General features: G+C 29.7%; 1 protein-coding gene across 1 annotated transcript in view; it reads right to left on the bottom strand.

The window, feature by feature from the left end:
* LOC132943207 (protein qui-1) overlaps window positions 1–16,662 on the bottom strand; it is a 217,584-nt gene that overhangs the window by 21,262 nt on the left and 179,660 nt on the right. Inside the window, exons 4-8 of the mRNA XM_061012083.1 lie at window positions 13,217–13,339; window positions 9,228–9,394; window positions 1,737–1,897; window positions 1,531–1,672; window positions 677–1,470 (exon numbers count right to left, since the gene is read on the bottom strand). Coding sequence (XP_060868066.1) covers window positions 677–1,470; window positions 1,531–1,672; window positions 1,737–1,897; window positions 9,228–9,394; window positions 13,217–13,339 — 1,387 coding nt within the window. The remainder of the gene's footprint in view (window positions 1–676; window positions 1,471–1,530; window positions 1,673–1,736; window positions 1,898–9,227; window positions 9,395–13,216; window positions 13,340–16,662) is intronic.

The raw sequence follows: 16,662 nt of genomic DNA, 5'->3' as shown, positions 1-16,662 counted from the left end.
ATTTTAATTTTAATTGTTTTTATCAGATATTTTCCTAACAGTATAGGTAAATCTAAATAATATAAGATAGAGTAATAATATTAATAACAATAATAATTATTATTTATATATTTTATAAAAAAATTATGGTTCAATTTAACTCTATTTAAAATCATTTATTGTGGCTTGGCGTGACGCGTTGGCTGTTACCAGTCGTGGAATGCGACTGGGAGTAAGTAACGGGCACAGCTACTAGCTCCCGGATGGGTTCATAGTAGTAAAACCTTGCCACACATACACGTGTTTGCTATCTACCGTAACAACCGTTAAAACAATCGTAAAATTAACCTACCGTACCAACCTTACCCCTACCACAGTTCATAACCCCTACAACAGCTACGCCAGGCTTAAGTTCAATAAAAAAAAAAAAATATCATTTTTTTTGGAACCCTCTTCTTGGAGCAGTAATTAAAAACATGGGTGGTTGAAATGTTCACGATAAGGTTATCGTTAAATCTTGATTTTTTGTAAGCATTTATATTTAATTAAAAAAAATACAAAACATTTCTAATAAATCAAATAACTATGCAATTATTAAATGTAAATTAACCAAACAAAACAGGAGTTAATGTATTTATAGAAAATAGATATAACAGTATATGTTACAATATTTGTTTTTAATTTTGATCCACCTTACCTATATTGGCATCTGGTAGTTCCACATAAAATTCAGAATTTCTAAAACGGTCTTTTTGCATTGGGGTCATTTTCAATTCATCAGGAATGTTCAAGGTCGTGCATATGATATGTACGTTGAATGGCAGTACTGTTGGTAACCAGGACAGACCCGCAACGACATCTGAGTCCAAAGGGTTTAACCTATGCAAATCATCGATGAACAAAACCAACGTTGATGATCTGCATTCGTCTTCGAATCGCTTTAACAGCGTCTGAAACCAATCGCTGATGTACAGCGGGTCGAACGAGGCATCTAAAGGTACGCATAGCCCGGTGGGCTGAAGTACACAAGTTAGCTGCTCGCATATGATTCTCAATAGTTCCAGGTTGTACGAAGCTCTTGGCGTCACACCTGAAAACCTCACTATTCGCACTGGTTTCTTATCGAACCATTTTTCACATTCTTGATAGATGGTGGTGATTATTGATGTTTTACCGGAGCCCAGGCCTCCGCGTATGATGATCGGGCCGTGTTTAGTTGTCGTGGACATCATTTTTCGTATTTTGGCGACTGCGTCCAAACGAGGATTCCGAGGATTTAGTTTGATCATATCTTTGCAGTGAACTATGTGCACAATCGCTTCCTTGAGCACTTCTTGTATAGTTTTGTTCCTGGCATTCAACTCAGGTTTCTGTTCAATGCTTGTGTTTATCATACTTTGCATTTTTGACATGACTGCTTCTTGGAATATGGTCAAATACATATCATGTTCGGGATGTTCACCATCGATACCCCCTGGTTTCCATTCCACACTGTAATCGTAATTTGTTTTTGTTTAATCAAATTTACACAGAAAAATTATGAGCACTTACCTTAATTCAATTAGATTATCTGATGAGACAGTGTCCTTTAAGAAATGTTTGAATGACGAAACCGTCTCGTCAATACCACTTTCATAATTGTGCCGTCCAGTGAATTCTCTATTGAACACAACCATGTGATCTTTATCTAAGTCTAAAGAAATATGTTTATCAAGATTATTATTATTTTCATAAATAAACGTGTAAATATAATTAACCTAGAGCGTGTAAAGTTTGATGTTGAACCGCTGAATGAAATATTTGAGGATCAACAATCAAACCTCTGCTTAATAATTCTTGCGACGCTTCTTGCATTACCACTAAAGCTTTTTCATTCTTTTCAAACCAAAGACGCAATTGTTCTTGATCCTTGTCATCACTAAATACAATTTAAATAAATGTTAAAACAACTTTATACACAAGTAGGCAGTAAGACAAGTAATAAAGATCAAAATATATTTTTTAATTAAAATTATATTTATTATACAGAATTTGTCTGGTGAGTAACCTATTATAAAATACTACCTACTGAAATCTGTTGCATGTTATCTGTGTTACTAACTGATTAATTGTAAGTTTATTTATAATTTAATATTTTTTCTGGTAATATTATCATAATATTTATCATTGTCGAATAATTCATTTTACCTGAATATTATATTATAGTTTATACGTGCTTAACTATATATTATTTGTAAATTATAAATCATTCCAGAAAACTTTCTCTGCTAATGCATTAAAATAAGAAAAGGACTGATCTCAACCGTTCTTCTTGGAGTTAGCGATCTAATATAAATACATACTATCTGATGCCCCGCCCGTTTTATTCTATAGTTACTTTATTAGTTCCATGGCCAAATGTCAAAAAACGGAACCCTTATGGATTCGTCATGTTTGTCTGTCTATCTGTCCGTCCGTATGTCACAGCCACTTTTTTCCGAAACTATAAGAACTATACTGTTGAAACTTGGTAAGTAGATGTATTCTGTGAACCACATTAAGATTTTCACACAAAAATAGAAAAAAAACAATAACTTTTACAGCTGTTTCGACGGACGCCAACGGATCGTCGCAATCGTTTTGCACGGTTAACAAATCATTAGCAAAAATGTTTATTGCAACAACAATATGCCAACATTACTTTTTGGAGACTTCAACGAAGATTTTTTAAAAGACAATTGTATACTGTCATTCATGCAGAACGCTGAATACAGGACGTTATTATCACCTTGTCCAAATACGCGAGGAGGCACACAAATTGATAATGTTTTTGGAAATATTTCTTGTCAAACTGGAATATATATTAGGCTCGCATATACCTAGTTAGATCTAAATCCCATCATTTAGGTACCTAATTATAATGTTTACTTATCAATAACTTAATTTAAAAAAATATGCTATTATAAAAAAACATCGATCAAAGTTATTTATTATATATGTTTCTTGCTGCTACGGAACCCTTTATGGACGAGTCCGACTCGCTCTTGGCCGTTTATTATACATAATATGCTTCGATAAATATTAAATCATTTAAGTCTACACCAGATGAATTCATTGATTTGTCAGTTATCAATTTTACCTATAAAATAATTTAGCGACAATAACAATGTCTTACTTTTATGTGCTATGCTGCGATATGATCGTGGTGTCCTAACTCCTATACCTACCTACCTAGTACCTACCTAGTTTGGTTCTCGGGCGATTCTAAGGTTGGTTACCTTTGGATATTCTGTATTAATATTTCGTTATCAATAATGTTAATAAATACGTTATAAATATTGATTTTATTTGCTTTTATTAAATATATACTATGTATAAAATCCTAATTCAATTTCCAATATTTTATTGTCTTTTTACGAAGTCGTAATATTATCTTGCGTATCATTGATTTCTAGTATCATACTTTCAGAGTTTTTTTTTAATGATGTTCACGTGGAAGTAATATACATATTAAATTAAAAATACTTATTCGCAATGAAAGGACAAATTCTACTTTATCAATTCCTATCTGATTATATTTTGAAAACGAACTATCAAAATATAATATATTATATAACAATTTATTTTATAAAATTCAATATACTCTAAACGGATATATTATTTACTGAATATGTGTATTATATAATTTATGTTGTTTGATTTTGCTATTTGAACATTATATTATATAAAGAGAAGAAATGTTGTTAACAGTGACACGGTGTCGTATAAACATAATGGTAATTGTTAATTATAACTGTATTTTGTATTATTATTAAATAAAACATCTCCGATTTTATATTTTTTTTTGTTTTTTTCAATTCTATTCTATTATATCAAATTAAGTATAAAAACTCATAGATACTATATGATGTGTAAATTATAACGATATAATAAATATTATAGCATCATATTATAATGTAAAAATCTTTGATATTGTTGAAATAATTTTTATTTAATTTAATTTAGTAAACATTTTATCTTTTCTATGTTGGAATGATAGAATAATAATAGGTTTATTATATGTTGGTATACAAATTTCAGTATTGTGAATTTTTCTAATATGATGATTAAAATCTATTATCAATAGATTCAAGTTGATATTGCATTTTTACAATCCCTACATTATTCGTTGATGGTCTGTCTCGGTCACGTACTGACTTTTATTTTACTATAAAAATATACATTTAAAGTCTGTCTATGCATGGAATTGGTCATCATAATATCATTCTTCACAGGTACTTGTTTCGATTCATTCAGTAGTAAGCTTTATGATGTATTCCTTCCATTGCCCACATAATAGATGAAATAATATAAAAATATAGATGAAAAAAAATTCAAACTTTATGTTGACTGAATAATCTACCTTTCAATATATCAATTTGATATACGAGTGCGTTATTGACTTGTTGAAATTTAAGTCATTATTTAAACATTTCATGGATCATAAATTTAATCTATTAAATGCATATATTTTATATAAACGGATAATGAATCATTATTCGAAGTATTTTTTGTATTGTTTAATTTATGGCAGGTATAAAAAAAAACAATTCTATGGACGTGCAGTAGTATTAATCGCATGAACTCAATGTCCAGTTTGTGGAAAAAACGATCACACCAAGTGGACACACCTATACATATATTTTAATCCAATAGAATTGGCTTGTTAAAAAAACATATTCATTTTTTTGTGTCATTACAGATAACCACGATGGATGGTACCTTTGCGTTGAAAAACCGTGTAAAGACACCTACTCTGATTCTTTTCATTTTTCACTTTATAGGTACCAGGATCCTGTCAAAATCCTATTACCGCGATAAGTCATTCGTTCTGTAGGGTGTTAGAGCGTTACAATGAGGTGACGGCTGATGGGACTATGGGACTATGGGTTTGGCCGGTTTGTGATGGGACAAGGATTTGATTTATGTCTTTTGAACATAGAATCTACCTCACTGCGTGTTATTCTCGCTTGCAGCAGTCTAGCAGGGGAGCAGGTTTATAAATATGACGGACTTTTAAAATTAAGAAATGGTGAAAAAAACAGTGATGTATAAAACAGTATGGACTTACGGGAAGTGACTTTGTCGAACGGATTAAAACCGGTGACGGCAGATGATGGGAGACCACCCTCACTCCTACCCCTTCCAGTCCTTTACAGTAAACTCCGGCGTAATATATTTGTCTTTGGATTACATCTACACAATCCTGCTCGACAGTCGAATGTTGTCTAATTGCAAAATAAACACAGTTCGGTACCTCCCTCCTCCGAAAAACACAGAAATACTTTAATCCACTGTTGTGCCCGAGAAATTAGTTGAGTACTTAATTGGAGTGGAAAAAAAGACGCAACAATAAATTTGAACCGTTGAACTGAGAATAATTATTCGATGAATTTTACATTAGCCAAACTACAGACAGAACTAATCAGGTTAAAACATTTAGGGATGAAATAAACAATACACCTGGCTAAGATTTTAATCATTAGAAGAAAAAAAAAGTTGACTGTCGGTAAATTATATGAATAATTAAGTAAGTTTGAAATAAAAAAAATAAAAGAATAGAATATTATTAAGGTCTACAATGCACACAATTTTTATAATTTTATACATAATATATTATACTCGTTAGTCGTTACACGTTACGTTAATTTGTCTGATATTTTCATAACGTATTGACTGGGTATTGTTGATGATGGAACATTGTACATATCATATTATTATTTACACCGTGGTTTACCTATTAAAATATATTTATGTATTATTTTTAATTTTTATGCATATTTTTTTAACTATCTGTATAATACAATTATTACATGACAAACAAGGTTAATATATTATAGGTAGCACACATACATATACCTACATCGTAGTAATACTAATATAATTTCAGCTTTATAATGGTTAGGTTTGGTTATATGTGAGTGGTTATAATGCAAAAATAAAAATCAATAAATAAATTATAACATAGTGTTATGAAAATATTGTTTTGATATGTATTTATGTTTGTAAATAATTTATTTTAGCTACGTGTTGTAAAAATTAATGAAATAAACATGTTAAAAATATTTTCCCTTCATAATATAAAGCAAACAATTACTTTTGAGTGACAGCATAGCAGAATGGGTAGATTATATGAAAATATATATCAACACAATTTAATTTTAAGCAAATAAAAAAATATTTTCGTATCATTTAATTAGCAGGGTTTAACCTTTTACGTTAATTTTGTGATTTGTTTTGGAATTTCACATAAAAAATATTATCCATCTATGTTTAATCAATAAACTCCTAATATACTGGGTGGAATAAAAATCCAGCACGGTGTTGAGGGTTTTGACAATATTAAAATAATCGTTGTTATATTATTTTCAGGAATTAGTTTTTAGTATGTAGTTAATTTTTTAAAAATTTCTTGAATTCTTATATAAACATAATATTATTTTATGGAATTACGTTGAAATCAATTAGTTTTTTTCTGGTAACAATTATTATTGTTGATTCGAATAATATAAAAACTATTTCAAGAAATTTTAAATTAGTAAGAATTATTTCCTTTTATATTATAAATAATAGAGTTTTTCGAGTCGAATTTGTTGTTTTTATCGAATCAATAAGATGACGAAAAACAATAGACCAGAAGCTACATAATATTATTGCTGTTTCATTTAGTGTTGGTAGTAATAGTTTTTGGACGCTCCACAAAAAAAATGATTTTGAAATTTTTCAGTTAAAAACATAATAAAACTAAAGTGATGTATTAAATTACAGTAGAAATTGTTTATAATGACGTTCAAGGGACTAAGAAAAATAGGTCAAAACAACTAACAGTCATCATAACCAAAATTAAAAATAAGTTTTGGGGGACGAAGTGGCCGAGCGGACTAAGGCGTCGGTTGTGACGCATTCCGGTGCTAGTTCAAACCTCGGTTCACGGGCGGCATTTTTCTTCGGGCAAGTCACGGTGTCCGGAGAACAAGTGCCGCCATCCCCCACCCGGGCATGGCAGATACCTACGGGTGCCCACTTGAAAATCTGCCAAAACTACACACGTGTTTACCAACCAACAGTGTCCTCCCCTACAAACAAACAAACAGCTAATGGCCATAGTTGCTGGGCTCAAATGATTAATATAAAAAAAAAAAAAGGTGGATAAGTGGATGTCGCTCTGTTGTACGGTAGGTTACAAGTGGGTCACTGTAATGGATGGTGTTAAATTTGAATTCAATGATATAATATCATTGTATAAGAAAAACGATTCTGAGCGAAAACGGTCAGTCAGCCTATGATTTTACCAAGTATATTTGATGATATTATTGTGAATAAAGTAATTTATATATAACCTATTTACATGGAGCCTTGTTTTAAATTTTCAATCCTTAGCCATAAAAGTTGAACATTTTATAAATTTTTAACTACAAAATAATTATTAAATTATAAATTTGATCTTTAAATGCTTATAAAAAAAAGTTGTGCCTATGTATTTTTAATATTTTTCAACTGCTATTAGAACGATATATCAGGAGCCTTATATTAAATTTTCACGCTTTTTTACCCAACAAATAAAAATTTATTGATATTTATAGAAAAAAAAACTAAAAAAATTGAAAACTGACAATGTCCGTAAACAGCTCAAAAAGAGTCAAAATATTTTCAAAATGTTATGGTGTATAGAAAATGCTAATATAAACATTCAGTCAAAATTTCATGTCCCTACGGTCATTTGTTTTAGAGTTACACCAAAAACCAAAATCGATTTTCTCGAAAACAGATTTTGCGTAAAATTTCCCGTTTTTCCTTAATTTTTCTTTTGTTTTTTACGTCGCTTGTGAAAACTACTGGGAAATTTTTACTTTTGACCCCCCAAAGTACCAACTAGATTCACTTTCCTATCAGAAAAGTTACTATTGAAGAATATCCAAGCACTTTTACTGTCCTAAAAGGTGATGACAGACACAAAAAAAAAAAAAATTTAAATAAAATTAAAAAAAAAATAAAAAAAATAAAAAAATAATAAAAAAAACACACATCATTGTAGAATCAATACATTCATCGCTTCGCTTAGAATCTAATAAAAAAATAAGTTCATCACAAAATGTTAACCTTAATTATGTATAAGTATGTAATAAAACCAATACATTTTTTAGTCATATGATAATTTTTTTTGATGTGAGCTATACTTTATATCTGGTTTATAAAATTCAAAGTATATTAACAGTGCCAAATATTTTGAAAAGTTAACTATGTGGGCCACACATAAACATACATAAAAAAAAAATAATATTTTATTGGTATACACTATAGGTACTAATGGTTTTAAACTTTTATTGAACGCGGCACACCGTGTTCCTCGAAAAATTGGATGAACCAAATTGTTTTGAATTATAATTATATAAGTACATTTAATTAGAAATGTGTGCTTGATAGGCTAACAAATTTTTAATAATCATATTTTTATAATTTTTCTCTTGAACGAATAGTTGAACTATCTGAAAGACCACGGCCCACTCAGTGAATGCCGTGACACCCAGTTTGAAAACCACTGCACTATATATTTTAGATTCTGAGCGGAGCAATGAATGTATTGATTTTACAATGATATGTTTTTTTTTTTGTGTCTGTCATCACCTTTAAGGACATTATAAATGCTTAGATTTTCTTCAACGTTATCTTGTTATCTGATAAGAAATTGAATCTAGTTGGTACTTTTACTAAAAGTAAAAAATTCCCAATAATTTTCAAAATCACCGGAAAAAAAAAAAGAAAAATTAAGGAAAATGGGAATTTTTTCGATAAAATCAATTTTGGTTTTTGGTGTAACTCTAAAACAAATGACCGTATATTCATGAAATTTTCACTGGTTATTTATATTCAAATTTTCTATGCACGACAAAATTTTCTAAACATTTTGATCTGTTTTAAAATGTTTAGGGACATTTTCAGTTTCCAATTTTATTAGTTTTTTTTCTTTAATTGTCAATAAAATGTTATTTGTAGGGTAAAAGTGCGTAAAAATTTAACGAAAGGCTCCTGATATATTGTTACAATAGTATTTGAAAAATATTAAAAATACATTCGCACATTTTAGCGGCAAGCGTGGACGGTCTCAGGTCAGAATGTCTTGCTGTCCGTTGCGGTTCGATATTGATTTCGCCGCGAGAGTGAAAACATAAATGTGGACGGCACAACAACCGAAAGACGGTACCTAGGTATCTTTAGAGTTGGGTACTCACGGCTTCGGCAGAGTGTAGTGGTTGTTCAACGGGTCTAGCTGATAAGCGCCCTCCACGGCCGACCACTCCAAGTTCAGCTCCTGCGCCGCGTCTTTCAGCTGTTCGTAAGCGTCCTCCGCTATGCGCACCGGCGCGGGGCACGGTTGGTGTTCGTCGCCCACCAAACACTTGAAAAAAGCAAACGACGCCGAGTTACAGATGAAAAATCGCTAACCCGTTTAATAACATTTGTGTGTGTGTGTGTGTGTGTGTGTGTGGGTGTGTGCTTGTCTGAACAAATTTATAGTAGGTAACATGATTGTACTTAACAAGTAACAAAAAAATAAATAAATAAAAAAGTTTTTCTATTTAAACTTTTTGCATAGGTACGTATGGCGTTACCGTGTCGTGAAGCGAATGAGTATTTTTTTTTTTAAGGTTTATTTTTCAAATGTAATTAATTGATGAATAAAACAACGAGAAGGAATTGCATTAATAAAATAATAAATTAATGATAATATGTATAGGTATATTTATATTTATTTTTCATTTCACAAATTACAATTGTTGCTAAGAATAACTAAGTATCTATATTTTTTACAATATTATTGTCTTATTGTTATATTATATTGCATAGTATACAAACAATAAAAATATTTTATTAAAAAAAAAAATTAATTAATTAATGGTTTGTTTGAATATTTTTATCTTTTACTTTAATATTATACTGTTTAGGTACATACATAATAAATATTATTGTTTTACTTGATAAAAGAATGGTGGACAGTGCCACATCTGTAAAATCATTTCTTTCAGAAACTAAAAGAGACAAAAGTGTATACAAACACATTTAAATTACAAATTATGTTGTCGAGAGTTCTTCGTAACTATGTTCTAGTTTTAATTGTTGATGTTATATTATGTTATATAGTATATAAAATAAATATAATGGCATTAATAATTTGTAACGGGAAACTTATAGTTATTGTTTATGAACCATCTAGAAATGTTTGTCTATATTTTATTTTCTATAAAGTATAATGTGCCAACAAATAAAACCTTGATAAAATACAAAAGTGCATTACATTATATAATATTCGTTCGTTCTTTTTAACATTTTAATAATTGTATTTTTTTTTAATGAATAATTTATTACAATGACGTATTACTCAAGAAGTAAATAAGATATTTTTCGAGTGAAATGAATAATTAGCGTGGACATTAACTGAATCAAACATTTATATAGTGACTATTTATTTTAAAGAAGTTTGCTTCCTTTTTAATTATTAGTATAAGTAAATGGATGGATAATTTACAAGGTGATTAATTTAAGTGTTTACACTCATTATATCGAAAAGTTTGAATTTCTTAAAAATATTATTTTTAAATAATTCATTTCAATACAACGTTTTTTTAAAATGTTTGGTCGTAGGATTTTTATGTGTTGCTTTTTTGAATGACAGTATACTTAGGCATATTTTTAATTTTATATTAATTAGCAGAACTTTTTTTAGAGTACCTAGTAAATACATATAAATTTAATTTCGAACGAGTAGTTAATTTGATATAACTTATAAGTAGGTCTTGGATGTTGTAATTTTGTATGTATAAGCGCATTTTGTATCATTCTGATTACAATGAAGCCAGCTTTATTTTCCACAATGTCGTATTTTACATAATTTTAACGAAAATATAGACCATTTTTAATAATTTTATATACCTATAAGTATAGTATAGTTAGTATTATAGTTATAACTTATAAGTATTTTAAGTTTAGATGAGCGAAAACGCGAAGTAGTGGACTATTATTCTACGAGATACTTCTCTGAGTTCTCTGTCACTCAACTTCATTCATCTAAAATTTAAATACCTACTTATAAGTTATAACTAATTGCAGACTACCTACTCAATCGAAATACGGTTTTTATGTATCGAAATACTACGAAAAATATTTTGCTTGGGATTATTATAAAATTAAAAGTTATATTTCCTACATTATCATTCAAAAGTAAAATACTTAAAAAATGATAGCGATAAAAAAAATATGTATAGGTAATTTGTTTTCAAAATGTTGTTTTGCATTGACATCAAATTATGTAGACAAATATCTTCAAAATAATTAAAACTTTTTGAAATAATGAGTGTAGATACATAAATGAATACTTTTCGTCTATTGATAAACTATATCTAGGTTGATTTTTAAAATAATTTGTTGACTATTTTATTTTTAAATTAAATATGCTTGGTACCTACTCCTTACTTATAAATAGATATACTATTGGTATTGAATCCGTGACAGTAAAAAATAGTTAAAACTGAATGTGTTAAAATAATTTGTAGAGAATAACTTATCAGTGTATTAATTACCATATTATTTATTAATTTGAGTGTTTAAGGTGAATGTTTTGATGAACACTATATACCACGATGTAGAGAAGATATCTTCTATATATCGTGCTGTATACTTATGAATTTTACAAATTGAGAAGTTAACGGTGATATAGGTTTATTAAACGGGAAAGTTTGTTTTAATTAGTGAATAGGTAGTGCACGAGTAATTAAAATTAAAACTTATCAATGTTAATAAACATTGATGAAATGGATTCTAATTGAATATATTAAATATATATTTTTTTAACGCAACAATAAATTAGTTTAGTTCATGACTTACGTAATGAAATCTGTAATCATTAATAATAATAACAAAGTTAATGTATTATACTCGTAAATAATATGCATATATTGCGTAATAAATAATAATAATATAATACATTGTACTTAAAATGTTTTTGTAAAAACAAAATATTGGTATTGATCGTTTTGCAGAAAACCAAACAAATAATTTACTATTGTTTTAAAGCGTAGAAAGTATTTTATTTTGCAAAAAAATATAATTAACATTTTTAAGTGTTTGGTTGTTATGTAATATAACATTCGTCGAAGTTCCACATATGCATGGGTATTCAGTACATACATGAAGTATTATTAAAGTGGAAGAATTTTCTTCAATGCATTTATTAACTCATCCAATGTATAAATGTGTTTAAGCTGGTATATTATGTTTTCTTTTGTTATTACGTATTTCAAAATCCACAATCAAGTGGCATCATTGGGTGAGTTCTTTACTCAATATTTTGTATACTAATATTATCTGTAGTGTATCATATATATATTTATTATGTCTACTGATATAGATAGTATAATGACTTGAAAAAAAAATTAGTTTGTATTTTACAAATAATGTATTATAATATTATTTTAGTTTATTTTAATAACGAAACGCGATGGTAATTTTGTTACAACTTTATACGATGTACAATAATATTTGCCTTACGGTAACGGATAAATACTATTTAATGGAATGGTTATAATTATTATTATAAGTAGATATATTATTTAGGTACGTTTGTCGTTAGGCCGTTATGCCGAATTTTTTTGTGACATTAATCGTTTTTAATCGTTATTGTGCTGTTTTTAAAAACATTTTTTCATCATCATAGTGGACGTTGAAAAACTCCACACCGTTTATTTTATCAGCCTAGTAAACGAGGAAATATTTCTTCGGTTTTAAAAGAATTATAACACAATATTATTGCTGTGGTTATTGTTATTCCAGGATTTATATGTATGAAAATCAAAATCTCTTTGTAGGTATTTCACGTAACTAAAGTTGCGAGTTCTAAAGGTATCAAACTCTCGAGACTATTTTTTATGCAAATCCAACTTAAGGATTATGAAAACCACTGAGGGATAAAAAAAATAAAAGTAAAATTAAACGTGACCAAAGAATATTTAAAAAAAATAACACCCATGACCGCGCAAACATCATTTTAATATTTCTTAAATGTAAACTTTTACTTAAGTAAAATAAAATATCAGCCCTTCAAGTCTTAAAGTTCATTACTATGTAAAAGATAACTTTGTTTACCTACGCAATTTTAAAATTAATGTTGAAACGAGTCAAGTTTCGCACTACGTCTTTTTAAATAGTATAAATTATGTGTACGTACCAAAAAGAAACATCCTCGGGAAACTTTTCGGCAATTTCTTATTTCATCCAAATGTTCTGCGAATAAAAACGGATTTTTCATTGGATCCAATTCACTGCCATAATGCATGTCGACGAATTCTACCTGTTAAAAAAAAAAAAAACATTGAATATTTAAAATTTTTAAATGTATAAATATATATTTCTGCTCGTGCAATAAAAGGGGATAAAAGAGAAATAAGTGTTATATAAATTACGGCTCGAGAACTTTTATTCAAAAATAAACAAATATGCTTAAATGCATTAGGTAAATAATAGTATACAATTATAATTAAGTCCAATATTTGTTTACTAAGTAAATAAATAAGTATTGTTGATTCAAATAATATTTGAAAATAAACAAGTTAATAATTTTTCTTTATTGGTATTTTAACGATTTGTATCGTCTAAATTTTCCACTCTGCAGTTGTATAAAGTGTATACCTATATATTTTTATGAATTAAATTCGCGACAAAATAATATAAATCATATTATTAAGTTATATAAGTAACTTACACATTTTAGTTCAAAATTATATAATTTAAACTATATAGTTCGGAGGCATTCAGACATCACCGGGGTTAGAACAAATAATGTGTTTTGAAGTCAAGCATCAGCCGGTGACACTAGTTCTCGAATGGGTGACCGCCCGGGTTTAAGTGACAAATCCTCGCCACATATACACGTGTTACAACCAACCGTACCCTCCCCTACAGTGAAAAACCTATTAAATAACCTTCAAGCTAATGACCATAGATGTTGAAGCATTAACTCAATAAAAAAAAAATATGTACAACAACTTATCGTAACTGAATTAATACCATTGAGTGTGTGATACTTCTCTGACAATTGAAAACGATTTGCGCATAAGATTTACGATTAACGGTCCTACACGTGAGTTCTGGTACAACACCGTGGTATATATATAGGTTATGATGTTTATAATATGGTATAATAATATGGTATATGGTCGCGAGTGTTGTATCAGTCTTTTATTCGTTTTGATGACACTTATTTTCGGAACTCGTTCTTGCTGTCATCGATTTTATTGTGCGATTTTTAGCTGAATAATTATTCTTTTCATCGACGACGTCAAGTATTGCGTACAAGAGAACTGTGTGTAATATGTTGCACGTCGATGATGGGTGCGATTTGTGTAGATCAAGTGTGCGACTCAACGATCGAACTAAAGAATTCATTATTATTCGCCCACTCGGTCTTCAGCCACGCGACAGCGTCGTGTCATTGTACGTCTTTCGGGTATTACTCAAATATACAATATTATAATATTATAATGTGGTAAGTTTTGAAGTCTTAAATGCAGTCATGGCGGTAATATTCACCAATTAATAACACAGTTAAGACTTACGATCCCTTGAAATCACGAAATGGATCATCGATGAAATTACCATGTTTACTAATAGTATTACGATTACTGACCAACGTCGTTCGTAATAATATACTTTAATGTATAATATACTTTAATCTACAACCATAAAAATAGAAACTTAAACAGTCACTGTCTACAATGTTATTAAAACATTGCGGTAAACGCCAAACGACTATAATAATACTTTTACGAATATTATATTATTATCTCCATGGGTTAGGTAAAAAGGAACTATTATAGTTGCGACTGTTTTTATAAGCGTCCTAGCTGCTAATGTTTCCATCATTTGATAAATCGTATTGTTTCTAACTCACAGCAACGAGGAATTTTCATAAATTGGTAGGGATTTTTCATTTTATTCACATCACAGCACTACAGTAACTCATATAATAATTTTAAGACAGAAAAATTGTTAAAAAAAATATTTCATTCAAAATAAACTTGCAGCACGCGATTGGGATAATTAAATTACAATATATTACGTATAATCTGAGTTCAAGCAGGATTAAATGAGTCGAGTTAAAGTTAAGTCGATACGAAATTAAAATGAGCGGATCGAGTTAAAAATTTACATAAATTTAACTTTGGTTCGCGAACATTAATCTCGTTAACAATTAACCGTAAGCAAAGTAAGTGGTTCAGAGAAGGAAAACTCTAAAAGAAAAAAAAATAACCATAATCTATTATTACTACCTATGCTTTACGTCCCGGTGGCAGATTTCAAAATGTTTGAGCAGATTGAAGTATTTTACGAGCGAGTTGTTACATATCTAATAATATTATGTAGAAGATTTTAACCCGTATCCGGGAAAATGCATTTACCTACGTCAAACGGCCAACACTTGTGCGACGTTAGGGGCATAAATCCCCCGGGAGGATTTTCACGTAAGATTATGTGCCCCGGGTCGTAGCGTGCGGTTGCGTGAGGGGTGTATGTGGAAAGCGTCGGCGATGGCTCATTGAAGGGCCGATATGCGGTTTCCATAATATACTATATATGCACTACTGTATAGGTACTCGCAAAACTTCCCGACGTCCTCCGACTACAGTTAGATTATTATAGACTTTTCTAGATTTTTGATTCGCGTCGGTCATGATGGTGGTCATCATCCCTTGTTGTTTAGTTGCCGGAAATCGTCGACATCTAAAATCGTTAGTACTCTAGCGAGTATCGCGGTCCACCTGGTGACATTTATGTTTGTGTCTAGCTAGGGTACATATTGTGACATCGATCATAATATTGCGTCATCATATCATCATTATAGAGATCAGTCCTCCGAGGCAGTTTTACAACGTTGAGGTTTAAATACCCTACAGCAAAGGCGTTGCATTAGCAGTCTCCAAGCTAATAAGATGCGACATTGATTGCCCCGAATTTCCAGGAAATATTAAATTCTAAGTCCCAGTTTTCAATATTAGAAGTAACCGAACGTTTGCCTCCCCCCTTTCCAAATAAAACGATGTACCATCTAGTCCAGAGTGCTGTATATTTTAAATCACTGTAGCCAGCTGTAACTTATATAATAAGTTAGTATAGTCGTATAATTATGATTATAATACGCACATGCCGTGGACTGCGAAATATGGACTGCGGATGATTGCTAAGAGACCGATAAATACCGATCGCATTCCAGGTAGACCCTCATATTGGTGACGATCAAGTGCTCATTGTATTTAACATTCAATACAATATTATACATGTTTGAGAGCTATCTATATTTTACGTACACGCAGTGCTCTTATTGGAAAAAAATAAAAGAAAGGGTACTAGAAAAAAAATTAATGTCACTTGAAATATTATTGAACTCGACCGCGAAGCCCCTTCCCTTCACTCTCCGACCATCAACACTCAAACAAATAATATTAAAATGCACAAAATATGTTACGTAGTATCATATAAATAATAATGAGTGTATAATATTATTCATAAAATTGTATTTGAATATTATAAATTATATTCAATACGAAATTAAAATTACAAAAATAGCAAATAAATATTTTACATTTGTTAAAAACATAAAGTATATCCATCCTTTCG

Source organism: Metopolophium dirhodum, chromosome 4 (genome assembly GCF_019925205.1).
Source record: "Metopolophium dirhodum isolate CAU chromosome 4, ASM1992520v1, whole genome shotgun sequence".
NCBI lineage: Eukaryota > Metazoa > Arthropoda > Insecta > Hemiptera > Aphididae > Metopolophium > Metopolophium dirhodum.
The sequence above is the reverse complement of the archived record's forward strand: the minus strand, read 5'-3'. Positions and strand labels throughout refer to the sequence as shown.